This window comes from Coregonus lavaretus (assembly GCF_964263955.1).
Source record: "Coregonus lavaretus genome assembly, chromosome: 24".
NCBI lineage: Eukaryota > Metazoa > Chordata > Actinopteri > Salmoniformes > Salmonidae > Coregonus > Coregonus lavaretus.
In genome coordinates this window covers 38,648,048-38,670,187 of record NC_140011.1, presented here as the reverse complement: position 1 = coordinate 38,670,187, position 22,140 = coordinate 38,648,048, and the positions used below count along the sequence as shown (strand labels likewise).

The following is a 22,140-nucleotide window of genomic DNA, read 5'->3' as shown; positions in this document are numbered from 1 at the left end:
CTTTGATTACTTGCTATTTCTGACTGCTCTTAATGTTATTATTAATATTAATGTACTGCATTGATGAGGGAGCAGTGTTGAGGGAGAAGTGTTGAGGGATAATTGTTGAGGGAGCAGTGTTGAGGGAGCCGTGTTGAGGGAGAAGTGTTGAGGGAGAAGTGTTGAGGGAGAAGTGTTGAGGGAGAATTGTTGATGGAAAATTGCTGATGGAGAATTGTTGAGGGAGCATTGTTGAGGGAGTTAACATATAAGCATTTCACTGCACATTTTATGCCTGCTGTAAACTGTGTATGTGACTAATAAAATTTGATTTGAGTACTCATGTTAAATATACCTGTTTCAACAACATGTAACTATGTATTTGTGTATAGTATTGAAGCCCAGAAATGGCAGTTTGCTGCCCAATCATATCATCACATGAGGTAAGGGGCTATTCAGACCAACGGTCAGCCATTTAATCATTTAAACCTGTGAGGGCAAAGTATGGTTTCCTCTGTTGTCTACGTTAAATGTGCTCTTGAGGTGCCATGATCATGTGGTAGTGGATTATCAATCTGGAACACACCATAAGACATTCATTATCAAAAAGAAAATTTCACGCTTTGTGAATGCTTTCCCACTTCTCATGATCCAATGTGTTTCAAGTTAACAAAAATATAGATATTTTGGCATTATAATTCCCCTTCAAGGATACATGGTACAACTTTAATGTTTCCATCATAGCTTTCAAGTCCGGGTTCAGAGAATAAACTGTACGGCTGTGTGCAGCGGTATGGTGTACTGTTAAGTCTAACTGAATAAAAAAAGTAAAGTGTAAGGAAAACTGTAGGTGGCGATTACTGCGAGTGCTTTACAGCCGCGGGAAGATGATTATCAGGGTGCAGCAGCACACTCAGCACGCCTACTTCCTGCGGCTATACTTTACAGATTGAATCCTACTCATAGATCCATTGGTACTAATTGTGCCTCTGCCAAGTACTGTAGTATGACAAAAACAAGAAAGTCAGAGAAGGACGTGTGGCGAGACAGCATGACACGGCTAAAATGTTCCTGAAACGCACAGCATATACAGTACATACATGAGACAGTGACATAGTGTGACGTTACTGTGATTTGCTTGTGACGGAGTTCAGAGGAGGCATAAAACTGATTTCAAGTAAAGAGATGAGATGTGGCAGGCGGGCAGGAGGGCGGGCGGGCTCGTGGTTCCTCAGGCCGGTCGGTGGGCGTCCCTCTGTGTCCCCACGCAGCCGGCTGGTAACCCACCGGTGTCACTCAGAGAGACGTCTCACTCAAACCCTCCTGCTCTGGAGTTCAGCTGGGGTCAGAGGTGGAGACGAGAGGTTAACTGACTTCATTCAAAAACAAATAGTAGGGAATAAGAGAGATGAAATAGAAAGATTGAAAACTGACCCTTATTACAGAAGCCCAAGCCTGTACAGCTACAGAATCTCTGGCATTGAGTACTAGAAGGTCTTCATGAAATTGCTACATCTCCCACCCGATGGCAGGCCTTCATGAAATTGCTACATCTCCCACCCGATGGCAGTCCTACATGAAATTGCTACATCTCCCACCAGATGGCAGGACTGATCTGAGCTGAGTGTCTCCAGTATAGAGAGTAAAGGAGAGGTGAGGAGACACTCACCAGACTGGCTTACTTGGTGATGGCGGAGGGTGATCCAGAGCGGTGGAAGTGGACTATCTGCCACTTGCCGTCACGGCGATGCCAGATTCGTGTCTCCTCAGACTGGGCAGTGCGGGGCATGCTGTTGGTGTCAATGTACTGTGTGATACGGATGTAGGCGATGCAAGCAGCTTCCTCCCCGATCAGGTGGATATGGGGGTTCAGGATGGTGGTGTGGACAGGCTTACTGTTCTTAGACCACACTGGGGGAGGAGTAGCATACACACAAGACAACAGTCAGTCAATGAATAAGTCATTCTATAACTGCAGGAGTTTTCACACTGGTTTATGATTAGGTATGCCATATTCTCTCTCACTGATGATAATGCTGTTCCTTTATCAATGCTTTACAGAATTTATATTTGAGAGGGTTAATTCATGTATTTGTGTCTCTTAGACTGCCACTCTCTCATTATGTTTCTCCCCTTTTCTCTCCATTTCTCTCCATTTCTCTCTTCCTCCATTTCTCTCTTCCTCTCTTTCTCTCTTCCTCTCTTTCTCTCTTCCTCGCTCTGTCATTTTCCCAATCAGTCCAATCAGGCCCATTAGAGCTGTTTCCTCTGGCTGGGAGAACAGTGGCTGATATGAGAGGATTTGAGCGGAGCGGAGCAGGGTTCATCCATTACTCATCACAATGAGCCAAAAGTGTTCAGTCTGCAGCCACTGTAGCAGATAATGGCCCCAAGGTTCTGTTCTCCACAACTTCCTGTAATCCTAACCACATCTCATGAAATAGAAATTACATTTTGTCACCTATTATGGATACCATAAGCTAGAGCTTATGAGCACATATAAAGGACTATTAAAGCATATTCCAAAATACATATTATAAACTGAGTGGTTCGTGCCCTGAATGCTGATTGGCTGACACGGGTATGACAAAAAAAAATGTTTTACTGCTTTAATTACATTGGTAACCAGTTTCTAACAGCAATAAGGCACCTCAGGGGTTTGTGGTATATGGCCAATATACCACGGCTAAGGGCTGTATCCAGGTACTCCGCATTACATCGTGCATGTGCCTGTGCCATTAAACCCCTACAACTCATCCAGAACGCCGCATACCGTCTGGTGTTCAACCTTTCCAAGTTCTCTCACGTCACCCCGCTCCTCCGCACACTCCACTGGCTTCCAGTTGAAGCTCGCATCTGCTACAAGACCATGGTGCTTGCCTATGGAGCTGTGAGGGGAACGGCACCTCCGTACCTTCAGGCTCTGATCAGTCCCTACACCCAAACGAGGGCATTGCGTTCATCCACCTCTGGCCTGCTGGCCCCCCTACCTCTGCGGAAGCACAGTTCCCGCTCAGCCCAGTCAAAACTGTTCGCTGCTCTGGCACCCCAATGGTGGAACAAGCTCCCTCACGACGCCAGGACAGCGGAGTCACTCACCACCTTCCGGAGACACTTGAAACCCCACCTCTTTAAGGAATACCTGGGATAGGATAAAGTAATCCTTCTACCCCCCCTTACCCCACCCCAAAGAAAAAATAGAAAAAAAAAAAAAAAAAAAAAACATATTGTAAAGTGGTTGTCCCACTGGCTATCATAAGGTGAATGCACCAATTTGTAAGTCGCTCTGGATAAGAGCGTCTGCTAAATGACGTAAATGTAAATGTATATGTGCATAAGAACAGCCCTTAGCCGTGGTATATTGGCCATATACCACACCCCCTCATGCCTTATTGCTTAATTATACCATAGGGTGTATAATATGTATACACTCCCTTCACTGGGGAAGTAAAGGAGTCATTAGTGCTGTAAAGAAATAGTTTTACAGCCCTCCTGTCTGTGTACAGCTCTAGGATTTGATGATATATCCCCAAAAATTCTACACAGGTTTCCTGTAGCTTGAAACTGTCTGTGTATAATGTAAAAGTATAATTTTGAAAGATATATATATATATAGAGGGAGGGAGGGAGAGAGACGGAAGGGAGGGAGGGAGGGAGGGAGGGAGGGAGGGAGGCAGGCAGGCAGGCAGGCAGGCAGGCAGGCAGGCAGGCAGGCAGGCAGGCAGGCAGGCAGGCAGGCAGGCAGGCAGGCAGGCAGGCAGGCAGGCAGGCAGGCAGGCAGGCAGGCAGGCAGGGAGGCCGGCCGGCAGACAGGCAGGGAGGTAGGGAGGGAGGGGAGCAGCTTACAGTTCTCAAAGTAGAAGCGGTGGAAGTCCAGGCCCTCCACCAGGTTACCCAGAGCCTCTGGCTCAAATGCTGTCACACTGGGGTCACACATCTTCCTACAGGGGGAAGAGATGAGAGAGAGAGAGAGAGAGAGAGAGAGAGAGAGAGAGAGAGAGAGAGAGAGAGAGAGAGAGATAGAGAGAGAGAGAGAGAGAGAGAGAGAGGCAGGCAGACAGACAGATACGAGTAAGGGATAGAGACAGTGAGACAAAAGGAGACAAAAGGAGAGAGAAAGAGCATGGGTTTTCTTCTCTTCTGCTCTTTGGAATGCTTCAGTGAAGCGATGAGGCTGACCCTCCATGCAGTATTACTGCTCACTTAGTATTTTGGGGCATGTGACTCGACACAGTGGGAAAAAGGCAGTGTTTTCCATGTCCATGGCAGATTGCTGCATGGTTGTAAAAGGGTTGAGCATGCAGGGAGCAGATTCTTTCCAGGCTTTGGTAATTGGCAGACGGCGCTATCATGACTGTGGAACTATAACAACCACCGCAAAAACAATCCCTCCTGCCCTGGATGGGAATTTTACGCCCTGGGTTTTGAACAGGTGCTCTGATGAACCCCCCGGCTCCAAGTTGTGACAGACATGCGAGGGACAGGTTGGGGTGTTGTTACTCCCCTCAGGATGCCAAGTTTGGAGATAAACTGCTGCTGAATAGGACTGTATCTGGCGCGGTGCAGTGGGCTTGTGGGAGAGTCAAACTACTCAGACACTTCAGGTTGGCTATTGGGATATTGACTATCACATGTACTGTTTACTCAGAGCTGCATCAGCTAAAGTTTCATGAAATATAATGGCCTTGTTATTCATATGGTTCACATAGAGGGATCTATTTTAACAAACCTAACTTATGGTAAATCTAAGTGCTGGATGTAGTGCTATAGATCGGGGGTGTGTTCGAAATATTCAAGCTATTTTCACAGCCGTTATTATGAGTGCAATAGCTGGTGGTGGGGCGAAAGGGCTGGGTTTTGATGAATAGACAAGTTGTAGGCGTGACGAGGGCTTGGCCACTCACTGGCCAATCAAGGCATTCCATGGATGTGTTTGTCTCCAGTTCTGTAGGTTATTGACGGTCTTTGCGTTGTCATCAACTCCAATTCGGCTGGGGGCACTGAATTTTGTCGTCCTAGACCATTGTGGATTGATACTACCGTTTATTAAATAGCATAGGCTACAGTAACTAGTATTAGTAACACACAAAAATAAAATCCAATGTTGCTCAATATGTTCGGAGTGTTGATTGTCAACATTGTTGTAATTGGCTTCAACGAGTATAGGCCTTTACGCGTCAGACTTCAACTCAAATAACCTATAAATGGTATTGTATGTGTGAGGCACATTCTCAATAAGCCAGATATACAGTGGGGAAAAAAAGTATTTAGTCAGCCACCAATTGTGCAAGTTCTCCCACTTAAAAAGATGAGGGAGGCCTGTAATTTTCATCATAGGTACGCGTCAACTATGACAGACAAAATGAGAAAAAAATTCCAGAAAATCACATTGTAGGATTTGTAATGAATTTATTTGCAAATTATGGTGGAAAATAAGTATTTGGTCAATAACAAAAGTTTCTCAATACTTTGTTATATACCCTTTGTTGGTAATGACACAGGTCAAATGTTTTCTGTAAGTCTTCACAAGGTTTTCACACACTGTTGCTGGTATTTTGGCCCATTCCTCCATGCAGATCTCCTCTAGAGCAGTGATGTTTTGGGGCTGTCGCTGGGCAACACGGACTTTCAACTCCCTCCAAAGATTTTCTATGGGGTTGAGATCTGGAGACTGGCTAGGCCACTCCAGGACCTTGAAATGCTTCTGACGAAGCCACTCCTTCGTTGCCCGGGCGGTGTGTTTGGGATCATTGTCATGCTGAAAGACCCAGCCACGTTTCATCTTCAATGCCCTTGCTGATGGAAGGAGGTTTTCACTCAAAATCTCACAATACATGGCCCCATTCATTTTTTCCTTTACACGGATCAGTCGTCCTGGTCCCTTTGCAGAAAAACAGCCCCAAAAAATGATGTTTCCACCCCCATGCTTCACAGTAGGTATGGTGTTCTTTGGATGCAACTCAGCATTCTTTGTCCTCCAAACACGACGAGTTGAGTTTTTACCAAAAAGTTATATTTTGGTTTCATCTGACCATATGACATTCTCCCAATCCTCTTCTGGATCATCCAAATGCACTCTAGCAAACTTCAGACGGGCCTGGACATGTACTGGCTTAAGCAGGGGGACACATCTGGCACTGCAGGATTTGAGTCCCTGGCGGCGTAGTGTGTTACTGATGGTAGGCTTTGTTACTTTGGTCCCAGCTCTCTGCAGGTCATTCACTAGGTCCCCCTGTGTGGTTCTGGGATTTTTGCTCACCGTTCTTGTGATCATTTTGACCCCACGGGGTGAGATCTTGCGTGGAGCCCCAGATCGAGGGAGATTATCAGTGGTCTTGTATGTCTTCCATTTCCTAATAATTGCTCCCACAGTTGATTTCTTCAAACCAAGCTGCTTACCTATTGCAGATTCAGTCTTCCCAGCCTGGTGTAGGTCTACAATTTTGTTTCTGGTGTCCTTTGACAGCTCTTTGGTCTTGGCCATAGTGGAGTTTGGAGTGTGACTGTTTGAGGTTGTGGACAGGTGTCTTTTATACTGATAACAAGTTCAAACAGGTGCCATTAATACAGGTAACGAGTGGAGGACAGAGGAGCCTCTTAAAGAAGAAGTTACAGGTCTGTGAGAGCCAGAAATCTTGCTTGTTTGTAGGTGACCAAATACTTATTTTCCACCATAATTTGCTAATCAATTCATTAAAAATCCTACAATGTGATTTTCAGGATTTTTTTTCTCAATTTGTCTGTCATAGTTGACGTGTACCTATGATGAAATCTACAGGCCTCTCTCATCTTTTTAAGTGGGAGAACTTGCAAAATTGGTGGCTGACTAAATACTTTTTTCCCCACTGTAGCCTAAGCCTACCGTTGATACAGTGAGGGAAAAAAGTATTTGATCCCCTGCTGATTTTGTACGTTTGCCCACTGACAAAGACATGATCAGTCTATAATTTTAATGGTAGGTTTATTTGAACAGTGAGAGACAGAATAACAACAACAAAATCCAGAAAAACGCATGTCAAAAATGTTATGAATTGATTTGCATTTTAATGAGGGAAATAAGTATTTGAACACTCAGCAAAACATGACTTAGTACTTGGTGGCAAAACCCTTGTTGGCAATCACAGAGGTCAGACGTTTCTTGTAGTTGGCCACCAGGTTTGCACACATCTCAGGAGGGATTTTGTTCCACTCCTCTTTGCAGATCTTCTCCAAGTCATTAAGGTTTCGAGGCTGACGTTTGGCAACTCGAACCTTCAGCTCCCTCCACAGATTTTCTATGGGATTAAGGTCTGGAGACTGGCTAGGCCACTCCTGGACCTTAATGTGCTTCTTCTTGAGCCACTCCTTTGTTGCCTTGGCCGTGTGTTTTGGGTCATTGGCATGCTGGAATACCCATCCACGACCCATTTTCAATGCCCTGGCTGAGGGAAGGAGGTTCTCACCCAAGATTTGACGGTACATGGCCCCGTCCATCGTCCCTTTGATGCGGTGAAGTTGTCCTGTCCCCTTAGCAGAAAAACACCCCCAAAGCATAATGTTTCCACCTCCATGTTTGACGGTGGGGATGGTGTTCTTGGGGTCATAGGCAGGATTCCTCCTCCTCCAAACACGGCGAGTTGAGTTGATGCCAAAGAGCTTGATTTTGGTCTCATCTGACCACAACACTTTCACCCAGTTCTCCTCTGAATCATTCAGATGTTCATTGGCAAACTTCAGACGGCCCTGTATATGTGCTTTCTTGAGCAGGGGGACCTTGCGGGCGCTGCAGGACTTCAGTCCTTCACGGCGTAGTGTGTTACCAATTGTTTTCTTGGTGACTATGGTCCCAGCTGCCTTGAGATCATTGACAAGATCCTCCTGTGTAGTTCTGGGCTGATTCCTCACCATTCTCATGATCATTGCAACTCCACAAGCTGAGATCTTGCATGGAGCCCCAGGCCGAGGGAGATTGACAGTTCTTTTGTGTTTCTTCCATTTGTGAATAATCGCACCAACTGTTGTCACCTTCTCACCAAGCTGCTTGGCGATGGTCTTGTAGCACATTCCAGCCTTGTGTAGGTCTACAATCTTGTCCCTGACATCCTTGGAGAGCTCTTTGGTCTTGGCCATGGTGGAGAGTTTGGAATCTGATTGATTGATTGCTTCTGTGGACAGGTGCCTTTTATACAGGTAACAAGCGGAGATTAGGTGCACTCCCTTTAAGAGTGTGCTCCTAATTTCAGCTCGTTACCTGTATAAAAGACACCTGGGAGCCAGAAATCTTTCTGATAATAATTTGATCCCCTGCTGATTTTGTACGTTTGCCCACTGACAAAGAAATGATCAGTCAATAATTTTAATGGTAGGTTTATTTGAACAGTGAGAGACAGAATAACAACAAAAAAATCCAAAAAAACGCATGTCAAAAATGTTATAAATTGATTTGCATTTTAATGAGGGAAATAAGTATTTGACCCCCTCTCAATCAGAAAGATTTCTGGCTCCCAGGTGTCTTTTATACAGGTAACGAGCTGAGATTAGGAGCACACTCTTAAAGGGAGTGCTCCTAATCTCAGCTTGTTACCTGTATAAAATACACCTGTCCACAGAAGCAATCAATCAATCAGATTCCAAACTCTCCACCATGGCCAAGACCAAAGAGCTCTCCAAGGATGTAAGGGACAAGATTGTAGACCTACACAAGGCTGGAATGGGCTACAAAACCATCGCCAAGCAGCTTGGTGAGAAGGTGACAACAGTTGGTGCGATTATTCGCAAATGGAAGAAACACAAAATAACTGTCAATCTCTTTCGGCCTGGGGCTCCATGCAAGATCTCACCTCAGCCCAGAACTACACGGGAGGATCTTGTCAATGATCTCAAGGCAGCTGGGACCATAGTCACAAAGAAAACAATTGGTAACACACTACGCCGTGAAGGACTGAAATCCTGCAGCGCCCGCAAGGTCCCCCTGCTCAAGAAAGCACATATACAGGCCCGTCTGAAGTTTGCCAATGAACATCTGAATGATTCAGAGGAGAACTGGGTGAAAGTGTTGTGGTCAGATGAGACCAAAATCGAGCTCTTTGGCATCAATTCAACTCGCGGTGTTTGTAGGAGGAGGAATGCTGCCTATGACCCCAAGAACAACATCCCCACCGTCAAACATGGAGGTGGAAACATTATGCTTTGGTTTTTCTGCTAAGGGGACAGGACAACTTCACCGCATCAAAGGGACGATGGACGGGGCCATGTACCGTCAAATCTTGGGTGAGAACCTCCTTCCCTCAGCCAGGGCATTGAAAATGGGTCTTGGATGGGTATTCCAGCATGACAATGACCCAAAACTCACGGCCAAGGCAACAAAGGAGTGGCTCAAGAAGAATCACATTAAGGTCCTGGAGTGGCCTAGCCAGTCTCCAGACCTTAATCCCATAGAAAATCTGTGGAGGGAGCTGAAGGTTCGAGTTGCCAAACGTCAGCCTCGAAACCTTAATGACTTGGAGAAGATCTGCAAAGAGGAGTGGGACAAAATCACTTCTGAGATGTGTGCAAACCTGGTGGCCAACTACAAGAAACGTCTGACCTCTGTGATTGCCAACAAGGGTTTTGCCACCAAGTACTAAGTCATGTTTTGCAGAGGGGTCAAATACTTATTTCCCTCATTAAAATGCAAATCAATTTATAACATTTTTGACATGCGTTTTTCTGGATTTTGTTGTTGTTATTCTGTCTCTCACTGTTCAAATAAACCTACCATTAAAATTATAGACTGATCATGTCTTTGTCAGTAGGCAAACGTACAAAATCAGCAGGGGATCAAATACTTTTTTCCCTCACTGTATGTGCATCCTCCTTGAGCAAATGAATGGTATGCACAGCTATTCATGATCACGGGATCAGCAGACAGTTTTCTCCCTCCTTGATTAGAGGAATCTAGTCCCAGACATATGCACTGGAAATGATCTATCTCTAAATCAGTAAGGACATAGACCTACGGAGTTTTCACCTCACAACCACCTCAATGCCATCTTAGATTAACGTCTAAATCCAAACCCTGAGTTATCAATGACCACTGTTACAGTTAAGACAAACCCTTAGTTATCAATTACACTGTTACAGTTAATACAAACCCTGAGTTATCAATTACACTGTTACAGTTAAGACAAACCCTGAGTTATCAATTACACTGTTACAGTTAAGACAAATCCTGAGTTACGCCAAACCCTGAGTTAAGCCAATCAGACTGCTGTATCAGTAGAAGTGCATTGCATTAAGACAGGTTCGTTACCAACGTATGTTTCTAATCTATCTGTATCACTTCTCTACAGAAAGACAGTGAGTGAACAGTGGGTGAATGGATGCAGTATGTGATCTGTTTACTTACGTATAGCTCTCAAAGTCTCCATTGCTGATGGCTTCTATGAGCTGCTCCGTTACCTTGATGATCTCCTGTTTCCTTACTGTGAAACACAGACACACAGCACTGACACACAGCACTGACACACAGCTCTGACACACAGCACAGACACACAGCACTGACACACAGCACAGACACACAGCACTGACACACAGCTCTGACACACAGCTCTGCACTGAGAACTACTGACAACAACCACCATGAAGAATAGGACTGCACAGGAATAAATAAATGAGTTATTCCTGCTGTATAGCAACAGTTTTCATTTAGCTTTATAGACCTTCTTCATACAGCCCTGGGATGTGTGTGTGTATTGTCTGTCTGTTTGTGTGTGTGTGTGTGTGAGTGTGTGTGTGTGTGTGTGTGTGTGTGTGTGTGTGTGTGTGTGTATTGTCTGTCTGTTTGTGTGTGTGTGTGTGTGTGTGTGTATATGTGTGTGTGTGTGTGTGTGTGTGTGTGTGTGTGTGTGTGTGTGTGTGTGTGTGTGTGTGTGTGTGTGTGTGTGTGTGTGTGTGTGTGTGTGTGTGAGTGTGTGTGTGTGTGTGAGTGTGTGTCTGCCTGCCGCCTCCCAGTGCTTTGTTGAGTGTGGGGGGCTGTTCTCTGCACACACTGAGAGTTGCACTGTGCCAGCAGGGAGAGAGCTTTACTCCCACCAGCTCTGGGTTGCAGCTCAGAGTTGGCAAAGCATATCGTGAAGAGGGTACGCTCACAGAGGTTACATCCTCACAGTTTGTTCTCCTAACTCACTCTTCCAGTAAATACAGAACTGGGAGAATTCAAGCAACTTGAGACATTTTAAACAAACTTCAAACACCTAGAAATCCGTAGAATATAGATGATATTTCACATACAGTAGCTATTAGAGACTATGCCAGTGATTTATTGTCAAAGTTTGCAAATGTGTTTATATCGTTTGTCATGCGCTTTAGGACATCTTTCACCTCTCTCTCTCTCTCTCTCTCTCTCTCTCTCTCTCTCTCTCTCTCTCTCTCTCTCTCTCTCTCTCTCTCTCTCTCTCTCTCTCTCTCTCTCTCTCTCTCTCTCTCTCTCTCTCTCTCTCTCTCTCTCTCTCTCTCTCTCTCTCTCTCTCTCTCTCTCTCTCTCTCTCTCTCTCTCTCTCTCTCTCTCTCTCTCTCTCTCTCTCTCTCTCTCTCTCTAACCTTCCTTCATCGCCCTAACACCTCCAACCACTGCAGAGAACATTGTTCTATCTCTCGTCTCGCCCACTCTCCACCTACACAGTTTCTTTGCATCGCCCTAATTGCAGCTCTGCCACATGCATCTCCCTCCTCTCTGGAGAAATCACAATGACATTTTCTGGAACCACTCTTGTAGGAGGAGATAAAGTGTTGAAATGTATCCATTTGTTTCCAAAAAATCAATGAGCTGCTGTAGTCAAAGAGGAGCATTACCTCACAGGTCCGTCTCTTAGTAATAGGTGTTAGGTTTAGTGACAGAGAGAGAGAGAGAGAAGACAGGCTTTTTAGCTATTTATTCCCATTCCATAGAACACAGATGTTCAAACTGAAGAAGCCCTTAATGGCATGAGCAACAGCAATGCAACTCCACCACCAACCGTTATGTAACTGACTTATTCATATTCATTCATGAGAGTACCGCCTCAGTCAAGCTATTAAATGGGAGTCAATACAGTTGCTATTTGCATTGCTTTATGAACTGAAATGTTTTCACAGTAGTCAATCGTCATGGTAGACCCGTCTCAAAAAACAGACGGCAGAGATTTTCAATCTGTTCTCCCCATCTGTTAGGTTGTCAGTCAGTACCCATGTAAGTGGACTGTAACTGAAGTAAGAGTGAACCTATCCACAGCCGTGTTGTGCTGGTTTTAGGATTATTTATAGCTTTATGGAGTATCACTTTCTGAGCCAGAAAAAGCCATATCTCAACATCTCAATATGTGAGTGTGTGCAACGTATATGACCCCGTAGGGTATCTGTTTAGTCTAGCAGAGATCTACTCCTCCTGAAAGCTGTCACCCTGTCCTATTAACACATCCAGACTGCTAGTGGTGCGGCTGTGAGAGGTGAGAGGAGGGGATAACTTTACCTCTGGTGTCTTCGTCCTCAATAGTGGTGTTGGTGCTTTCAGAGGATTCCTAGAAATGACACACAGACGGGTTCAGAGATGCACACTCAATCACAGCAAGTGGTATTCTCTCCACACCAGGAAGTGGAAGAGCCGAGTCAACACAACACACACATCTCCGACAGACAAACAGAGAGCCGCCTCACTGTCTGCACCTTTAAGAGAGAGAGAACAGGCTGTTTGGTTACTCCGAGGTCTAGGTGGTTAGGAGTAGGGTGAGATATGGGAGGGAGGGAAACACCTAGAGAAGGAGAGATGGGTTACCCCACGATGAACCCCCAAGAGCATATCAAAAAGCATCGTGATTAGGCAACGTTAGAGATGGGATGGTCACACACAAAAACAAAAAGAAAGTCCAGCTCCATTTTGAATGACAGCTTTATTCGCTTGTTCATTGGTTCGTTTGGATTTTTTTAAGCTATTATCACTTTCCCTGTTAGGCGTAAAGCCGAAAGGCGCGGCCGAGATATCACACTCACCATCAGTTGGACGCTGGAACTGGACTTCCTTTTCTGGAAGAGAAATGAGAAGAGGTTAGACAGGAACACACAGGATGAGATGGAGACGCAAGCCAGGGAGCGACAGGGGGAGGAGAGGGACACCTCCATGCTGCAGAGGGAGGACATGTATCTGGGTTTGAGGCTCAGGATGTGTGTGTTTGTGTGTGTGTGTTTGGGGTTCGTATTGCCAACGTTGCCCTTGTCGTCTCCCCAGGATACCTCTCTGAGCCGTCTGGTCGGCGGGCGGTTGTGGCGGTTGTGGCGGTTGTGGCGGTTGTGGCGGTTGTGGCGGTTGTGGCGGTTGTGGTGGTGTGTAGTGTAGGAAACCTCTGGGCCAGGCATGGCTGTGGTCAGGAAGGAATGCATTTGATAAGGCAGAGCTGGCAGGGCTGTGGTCAGGGATGAATGCCTTTGATAAGGCAGAGCTGGCAGGGTTGTGGTCAGAGGCAGGGCTGTGGTCAGGGAGGAACTCCTTTGATAAGGCAGAGCTGGGTTGTGTGGCCAGCAGCATGCCTCACTAATCCCAGTATCAGACACCCTGGACTGGACTGGCTGCTCCTTAAGGTCCCAGCGGGAACTGGGGGAGTACCACAGGTGGAGTGTATCCCTGATACATGTAAATAGTAACTCACACAGGCTAACTCACAGAAACACACTTATAATAGCGGAACACTCACAAACAACACTAATAAACAGACAGACTCTCCTACTGGCTTTGATACAGATTAACTGTCAAAGCACTAATCCCATTAGATACCTATCTCATAGTACTGGACTGGGACTGGACTGGACTGGACTGGAGGAGACGCTTTGGGTGGGGCCAGCCGGTGTGTTCAGAGAGAATGGAGCAGACAGTGAAACTCCCACAATCCCATGTTCTACTTGGATCTGTGATGTCACCTTTTCAAAGAGCATGTTTGATATATTCAGTTTTTTTCAGAGAAGTTGAAAATAGCTTTCACCTTTCACAAAATGTTGAATAACGGCCAAATTTTGAAATCATGTTTTATGGACAGCGGATGGTATATACACTAAACAGCTAGTCCCCAAAAGTCCTCCTCCTCCAAGTTGACTCCACGGTGAGAAGAGAACCCTGTGGAGCTGGAGCCCTACCTTCACACCATCCGTCTTCTTGTTGGCCTTGTTACCTCCTGCGAGGGACACAAAGAGAAACAGGGCAATGAAAAAGGGCACAAACAGCCAAAAGAGGAGGGCGAAGGGCATGGCCAATAGTCTCAGTCAAATGAAAAGAGGTAGAAGTACATTTGAGAAAATCTGATCCACAAGTCTCCTGGGAAACAAAATATACTATTTTATTCAAATTAAGCCCTCTTCCTGATCTCCACTGATCAAAAACTCGATGAGACGGTCATATTGCTGAAGAGTCACTAGAAGTATCCAAACCCAGCGACTTGTTGAAGATTCTCTCAGGTCAGACAACTGGTCAAACAAGAGTTTTTAGGGAAATTAAGAAAATAAGAAAAACTCAAATTCTCAATAGTTCACTCTATAGTGTAACACCAGGGGTCCAGACGGGGCTGCCACAGAGGCTGGCCGGTTGGTGAGAGAGGTCCAGACTGGGCAGGCTGGCCGGTGTGTGAGAGGGATCCCTGATATAGGAGCACTTGAGATAGGGAGATAGCATGGGCACATTCCAGCCCTGCTCCCTCACTCTGTAAAGTTTGGCTATGACCCCTACAGTACACCACGTCCTGTTGTTCCCCTAGTGTTCTGGTCCAGTTTGTTACCGATCCTTCTACCTATCATCTTCACGTCCTCTCTTCCTCCTGGTCTCTGAGCTGGAATCATTTTCTGTCCTCTCTCTGAGAGCTGAGCCAGGGAGTTCCCCCCACTTCATTTTCATCAACATGACGACTAATTTTAGCCCTGGTGGGGGCCGGGGGCCGTGTGGAGCATGGGCCTCTCATCAGCTGGGGTGTAGCCTGATCCCTAGCCCCCCCGGCCCCCCAGACCCATTGCTCTGTGACCCCACTCTCCCCTGCTGCTGGGGGTGTGGCTGTATACCTATGGGGGTCCCCCTGGCTTGGGAACCCCAAGCCCTGGCTTGAGATCCGCTTTCTCTACTCTCATCCAAATCACACCAATTATAATCTTAAAAGCAAATCTGGCCCTGAACCAGCGTTTACACAGCACTTCCGACCCACCCAAGCATAATAGGAGTCAATAGGCTTTAGGAAAACCGCTATTAAAAGCTGAAAGGGCAGATTTGTCTCCCACCATAATATCTGAAAAGTGAGGGCTTTATAAATAGGCATGAGGCTGTAACCTTTCTGTATATCTGTGGACTGTGGTTCTCCACGGCTATCTGGAGGGTAAAGATAGACCATTAAAGATGAATGGTAGTGCTTAGAGGTGCTGAGATGGTTTACCGGTCCTCCAGGGTGAGTCCTATGGGGCTTGGCTTCTGGACAGAATTCCCTGGCAGGTGGGGGGGTCTATTCCTGATTGGTATTAGAATGCCTAACCATTTAAAGATGGCCCCTCACTGCTATTACTTTCCCCTGTCCCTTTCAGGTCCACACATTTAATATAAGAATGGTTATGTGGAGTTCTGAGAGGAGAACTATTATATTGTGCTGGATGGAGGTTGGTAGGGATGTGTAAACGGTGGGCTTTGAAGGGGATCCCTCCATCTCTGGGTCTGTGAGAGTGCCTACATTGATTCTGCGCTTGTGTGACCTTATGGTGTAACGAAAGCCTGCCAAAGACACACAAGGCTACACGCCAGATGGAACGCCGTCCTCTTTATTTCCTAACAGCGTTCCACTGTGACTCCCTTCATCTCAGCCGGCCCTTCCTCGCAGCCAAGGGGAGTACAATAATGTAGAGGATTTTAACAAAACATTGCAGATAACAGCAACACAGGGATGATCCATCCCCACATAATACTATATGTTCCACCTGCAGTGGTGGATTCCATAGCCCATCTGAGTGAAGTCATGGAGTGACTGAGGACCCAATAGCAGATGGCTCAGCCACAGTAAGTGGGTTGTAATGATAATAACACATGCACATTTGTCAAGCAGCAAATCTACATTGTGATAGCTAGTGTTTTAGTTAAGCAGATGGCCAGGCTCTTCCAGCATCCCTATCACCGTTCAGCTATTGCTTTACAGTCTAAGCACAACTTGTCCTTATAAGATTTTGGTCTCTGGAGAAAATAGTATGTCCTCCACAATGTGTCGGTTTTTGAACAGATATCCCAGATATCATTCCAACTTGTGACAGTGAATTAATGTGTTGGTACAATTGGACCAAAGTGTCTGACAGGGGAGTGTCAATTGGCATGGGGAAGTGTCCTGATGCATGACCAGTGAGTCTACAAGCTGTCATCATCTCCTCCTTGCTCCATGGGTTTGGAGCCCCCCAGTCTAGGACCAGCCACCTCCCTGCTCCATGGGTTTGGAGCCCCCCAGTCTAGGACCAGCCACCTCCCTGCTCCATGGGCTTGGAGCCCCCCAGTCTAGGACCAGCCTCCTCCCTGCTCCCTGGGCTTGGAGCCCCCCAGTCTAGGACCAGCCTCCTCCCTGCTCCATGGGCTTGGAGCCCCCCAGTCTAGGACCAGCCACCTCCCTGCTCCATGGGCTTGGAGCCCCCCAGTCTAGGACCAGCCTCCTCCCTGCTCCCTGGGCTTGGAGCCCCCCAGTCTAGGACCAGCCTCCTCCCTGCTCCATGGGCTTGGAGCCCCCCAGTCTAGGACCAGCCACCTCCCTGCTCCATGGGCTTGGAGCCCCCTAGTCTAGGACCAGCCTCCTCCCTGCTTCCTGGGCTTGGAGCCCCCCAGTCTAGGACCAGCCACCTCCCTGCTCCCTGGGCTTGGAGCCCCCCAGTCTAGGACCAGCCTCCTCCCTGCTCCCTGGGCTTGGAGCCCCCCAGTCTAGGACCAGCCACCTCCCTGCTCCCTGGGCTTGGAGCCCCCCAGTCTAGGACCAGCCACCTCCCTGCTCCCTGGGCTTGGAGCCCCCCAGTCTAGGACCAGCCTCCTCCCTGCTTCCTGGGCTTGGAGCCCCCCAGTCTAGGACCAGCCACCTCCCTGCTCCATGGGCTTGGAGCCCCCCAGTCTAGGACCAGCCTCCTCCCTGCTCCATGGGCTTGGAGCCCCCCAGTCTAGGACCAGCCACCTCCCTGCTCCCTGGGCTTGGAGCCCCCCAGTCTAGGACCAGCCACCTCCCTGCTCCCTGGGCTTGGAGCCCCCCAGTCTAGGACCAGCCACCTCCCTGCTCCCTGGGCTTGGAGCCCCTCAGTCTAGGACCAGCCTCCTGAGCCCATGTCACTCCTCTAGAATAGTGACCTCCCTAGGGACACTGTTAAGCAGTCCTGTAGTCTGTAGCTCCATTGGTAGAGCATGGCGCTTGCAATGCCAGGCTACTGGGTTTGATTCCTGGGACCACCCGTACGTGAAAATGTATGCACGCATGACTGTAAGTCTCTTTGGATAGAAAGTCTGTTAAATGGCATATATTATATTAATAAGCCCACTCTCACTCCAGAAGGGAGCGGAGGACCGTTCTAACAAGGCACCTCTACAGGACTTACCTGAGAAGTTCCGAGTCGCCAACATGGTGGTGAGAATAGCACCCTGATAAGAAGAGATGGATCGTTACATAAGATATAAAAAAACAAAAGGATTCATTAAAAAGTACATTTTATAATGCCACCGTGTTCTTGGCAACCAAGCTTGGCTGGAATATAATATCAACAGCTTGATTAGCTTGCTTACATGTAATATCAAGAGTTTGGATTGCTGCTTACTGTAAAGGGAATAACCTAGAGTCACAGTTGCTATGTCTTAACAGCGCCAAAGAAAAATGGTGCATTGGCAAATTGGCAAATCTCTATTTAAAAAGCAGTTGGTATTAATGCATGAACAATGTCACCCTGCCGTTGTGTGTTTAGATCAGACCTGGGCAGAAAACAGTTGAATTTTGTAGTTTATTTGAAAAGGTAGTCTAATATAGTTTATATAGAGTTTAAATTAAAAGGCAACTATTTTCTTTGATATTCAAATACAGGTCTCAGAAAAACAAATAATATTTGAAAGTATTTTGAATACCTCTCAGAAAAACAATTAATATTTGTAGGTATTTCAATATACGCAAGTTATTTGAAAACAAAAAAAATATGTCTTTGATGGCTGCCAAATATTTGATGAAGAACCAAAAACTACAACAGTGAATTAGTCTACAGTGAGGGAAAAAAGTATTTGATCCCCTGCTGATTTTGTACGTTTGCCCACTGACAAAGACATGATCAGTCTATAATTTTAATGGTAGGTTTATTTGAACAGTGAGAGACAGAATAACAACAAAAAAATCCAGAAAAACGCATGTAAAAAATGTTATAAATTGATATTACATTTTAATGGGGAAATTAACTATTTGTCCCCCTCTCAATCAGAATTATTTCCCTCATTAAAATGCAAATAAATTTATAACATTTTTGACATGCGTTTTTCTGGATTTTATTGTTGTTATTTTGTCTCTCACTGTTCAAATAAACCTACCAACAAAATCAGCAGGGGATCAAATACTTTTTTCCCTCACTGTAAATATATGATCATAAGCACATGGTTTGGACGGGTCTTAGATATTCCTTTGAATATAGCCTATAGCCTATAATTAAATACATGAAGGGCATAGAATTACCTAAACATTAAAGTGTACCACTTGTGCAGCTTAAAAATATAAAAAATATATTTTCATAATGAGTGAGACATACAGTAACATGACAACAAGTGTATAATCAAATCAAATCAAAGTTGTATTTGCCACATGCGCCGAATACAACAGGTGTAGACCGTACGTAAGCATTTCACTATAAGGTGTTGTATTCGGCGCATGTGGCAAATAAAACATTGATTTGATTTGATTATACATGTCTAGTAATTTTGTGACAATAGCAACATTGTTGTTACATAGGACTGTGGAAATTGCTTTACAATTGCATAATATTGGAGTTATTGCATAAGTGGAATAAGGAACAGTCACTATTCCTCTTGTGTACAGTAGTTACAAACTCTCAGCTCAATGCTATGTGATTAAAATGCAATTACCAAAGTATTATGTAACAACATGCTAAAAATGTTTTGCTCCAAAAGTAATTTGTTTTATTACACAGGTGCAAGAACAGTTTAATGTTAAGTGTTGCTGTGAATGCTAACAGTACCAAAATGTGTCTATTAAGTGTCGAAAGGAAACAAAATATCCCAAAACTGCCTTCTTGAATCAACTACAGTAACAAGAACACTTACCCTCAGATGGACAAAGAGGTTCAAAGGTGTTTTTGCTAAACATCCAACTTGTTGTTTGCAAATGGCTTTGAATTACTCTGCAGTATTTTCAGGTATCATAAAATGAATTGCAGCTTTCAACCTTTTCAGTGTCATGTTGAAAGAGTCACACAGTAGTTGAGCATCACAACTTATTTATCCTTATCTGTACAAAATATAATTGGTTAAATGGTTTGACTTGATTATGTGCACCTGGGGCAATGGACATTCAGGAGAATGGACATTTACAGAATGTTCAGATATACAGTGAGGGAAAAAATATTTGATCCCCTGCTGATTTTGTACGTTTGCCCACTGACAAAGAAATGATCAGTCTATAATTTTAATGGTAGGTTTATTTGAACAGTGAGAGACAGAATAACAACCACAAAAATCTAGAAAAATACATGTCAAAAATGTTATAAATTGATTTGCATTTTAATCAGGGAAATAAGTATTTGATCCCCTCTCAATCAGAAAGATTTCTGGCTCCCAGGTGTCTTTTATACAGGTAACGAGCTGAGATTAGGAGCACACTCTTAAAGGGAGTGCTCCTAATCTCAGCTTGTTACCTGTATAAAAGACACCTGTCCACAGAAGCAATCAATCAATCAGATTCCAAACTCTCCACCATGGCCAAGACCAAAGAGCTCTCCAAGGATGTCAGGGACAAGATTGTAGACCTACACAAGGCTGGAATAGGCTACAAGACCATCGCCAAGCAGCTTGGTGAGAAGGTGACAACAGTTGTTGCGATTATTGGCAAATGGAAGAAACACAAAATAACTGTCAATCTCCCTCGGCCTGGGGCTCCATGCAAGATCTCACCTCGTGGAGTTGCAATGATCATGAGAACGGTGAGGAATCCGCCCAGAACTACACGGGAGGATCTTGTCAATTTATCAGTGGTTAAGAGCGTTGTGCCAGTAACCGAAAGGTCGCTGGTTCTAATCTCTGAGCCGACTAGGTGAAAAATCTGTCGATGTGCCCTTGAGCAAGGCACTTAACCCTAATTGCTCCTGTAAGTCGCTCTGGATAAGAGCGTCTGCTAAATGATTAATTATTATTATTATTACTACGTCATGTTTTGCAGAGGGGTCAAATACTTATTTCCCTCATTAAAATGCAAATCAATTTATAACATTTTTGACATGTGTTTTTCTGGATTTTTTTGTTGTTATTCTGTCTCTCACTGTTCAAATAAACCTACCATTAAAATATAGACTGATCATGTCTTTGTCAGTGGGCAAACGTACAAAATCAGCAGGGGATCAAATACTTTTTTCCCTCACTGTACATTTATTGTTTAGATCAAATATGACTGTCAGATAGATTGGAATAGGATAGGAGAATGTGTGTGCTCTATTAATTATATTTCTATCTTCAACATGCAGTTCCAGATACAGCCCTGCCATTAGTTGAAGGCAGCAAATCGAATAGTAACTTCCTGGGATCTGTATTAAAATCTTTTTTTTTAAGTAGTTGCTTTATCAAATCTGTATTCAAATAGTTTTAAAAAGTAGTTACTTTCTGAGATCTGTATTGAAATCATTTTAAAAGGTAGTCATTTTTTTAGATCTGTATTCAAGTTGTTTTAAAAAGTAGTCATCTTTTGGGATCTGTATTCAAATAGTTTAAAAAAGTAGTCATTTTTGGGGATCTGTATTCAAATAGTTTTAAAAAGTAGTCATTTTTGGGGATCTGTTTTCAAATAGTTTTAAAAGTAAGTATTTGTTCCCCTGAAAAGTGGAACCTGAATGAATTACAATTAAATGGACCTGCCTAAAAGGGGTCAAATAAAAGTAAACACAAACGCTGTGACACAAACGAAACAAAGAGACGTCCTCTCATCTGGAACCGTGCATGGACTCGTTTAATGAAAGCCATTTTGCCTTGATAGATCACATTTCCAACGTCATTCAAACCCCCATCACTAGTGACCTAGTAAATCTGATATTGTTTTCCTACCCTGGTCAATACAGAGAGTAACATGGAATGTTCCAGTATCACATCTACACTTCATGTTACTCCCAGAACTCTACAATACCTTGAGCTTCCTTCTGGCGTTGAACTTTTTCAGGCACTCCACCGTCTCCTGTCTGTGCATGCAGGAGGCCACAGTGGAGCGGTGCTGTAGAGAGAGAGAAAAAAGACATGTCAGGTTAGACACCGGGAGGGATCTTACTGGACATTGTGATCATTGTGAGAATGTATGGACGTGCATGCTCTGTACTCACTGAGATCCAGGGGTGTTTGAGGACCTCTGAGGCTGTGATGCGCTTGGCAGGGTTGATGGTCAACATCTTGTTGATGAGATCCTTGGCCTCTGGAGTAACAGTGTCCCACTCTGGCGAGGGGAACTACAATACATACACAAGGAGGTATTTAGTATTTACATAGAATTATAAACTGGGTGGTCCGAGCCCTGAATACTGATTGGCTGACCGCCGTGGTATATCAGACCGTATACCACGGTATGACAAAAAATTTATTTATACTGCTCTAATTACATTGGTAACCAGTTTATAATAGCAATAAGGCACATCTGGGGTTTGTGGTATAGGGCCAATATACCACAGCTAAGGCCTGTATCTAGGCACTCCACGTTGCGTCGTGCGTAAGAACAGCCCTTAGCCGTGGTATATTGACCATATACCACACCCATCGGGCCTTATTGCTTAAATAAATCATGGGAATTCAAGCTGGTGATCATCTTCAAATGAGTGAAAATAATCCTAAAGGTACATTTTCCAAAGGATATATGAGGGTAAACATACTGTAGGCTGAGGAAAGGCATATGAAAGGACAGAGCAGAGGCATATGAAAGGACAGAGTGGAGAAATATGAAAGGACAGAGCAGAGGCATA

General features: G+C 45.0%; 1 protein-coding gene across 1 annotated transcript in view; it reads right to left on the bottom strand.

The window, feature by feature from the left end:
* Nucleotides 1–1,274: 1,274 nt before the first annotated feature.
* The window catches only part of LOC311099984 (calcium/calmodulin-dependent protein kinase type II subunit alpha-like), a gene marked incomplete at its 5' end in the record, with an annotated part of 86,811 nt that continues 65,945 nt past the window's right edge, over nt 1,275–22,140 (bottom strand). The window contains 10 exons of the mRNA XM_084140708.1: nt 1,275–1,318; nt 1,649–1,890; nt 3,826–3,920; nt 10,346–10,421; nt 12,446–12,494; nt 12,964–12,996; nt 14,098–14,135; nt 17,542–17,584; nt 21,321–21,404; nt 21,511–21,633. Coding sequence (XP_083996834.1) covers nt 1,658–1,890; nt 3,826–3,920; nt 10,346–10,421; nt 12,446–12,494; nt 12,964–12,996; nt 14,098–14,135; nt 17,542–17,584; nt 21,321–21,404; nt 21,511–21,633 — 774 coding nt within the window. The 3' untranslated portion in view covers nt 1,275–1,318; nt 1,649–1,657. The remainder of the gene's footprint in view (nt 1,319–1,648; nt 1,891–3,825; nt 3,921–10,345; nt 10,422–12,445; nt 12,495–12,963; nt 12,997–14,097; nt 14,136–17,541; nt 17,585–21,320; nt 21,405–21,510; nt 21,634–22,140) is intronic.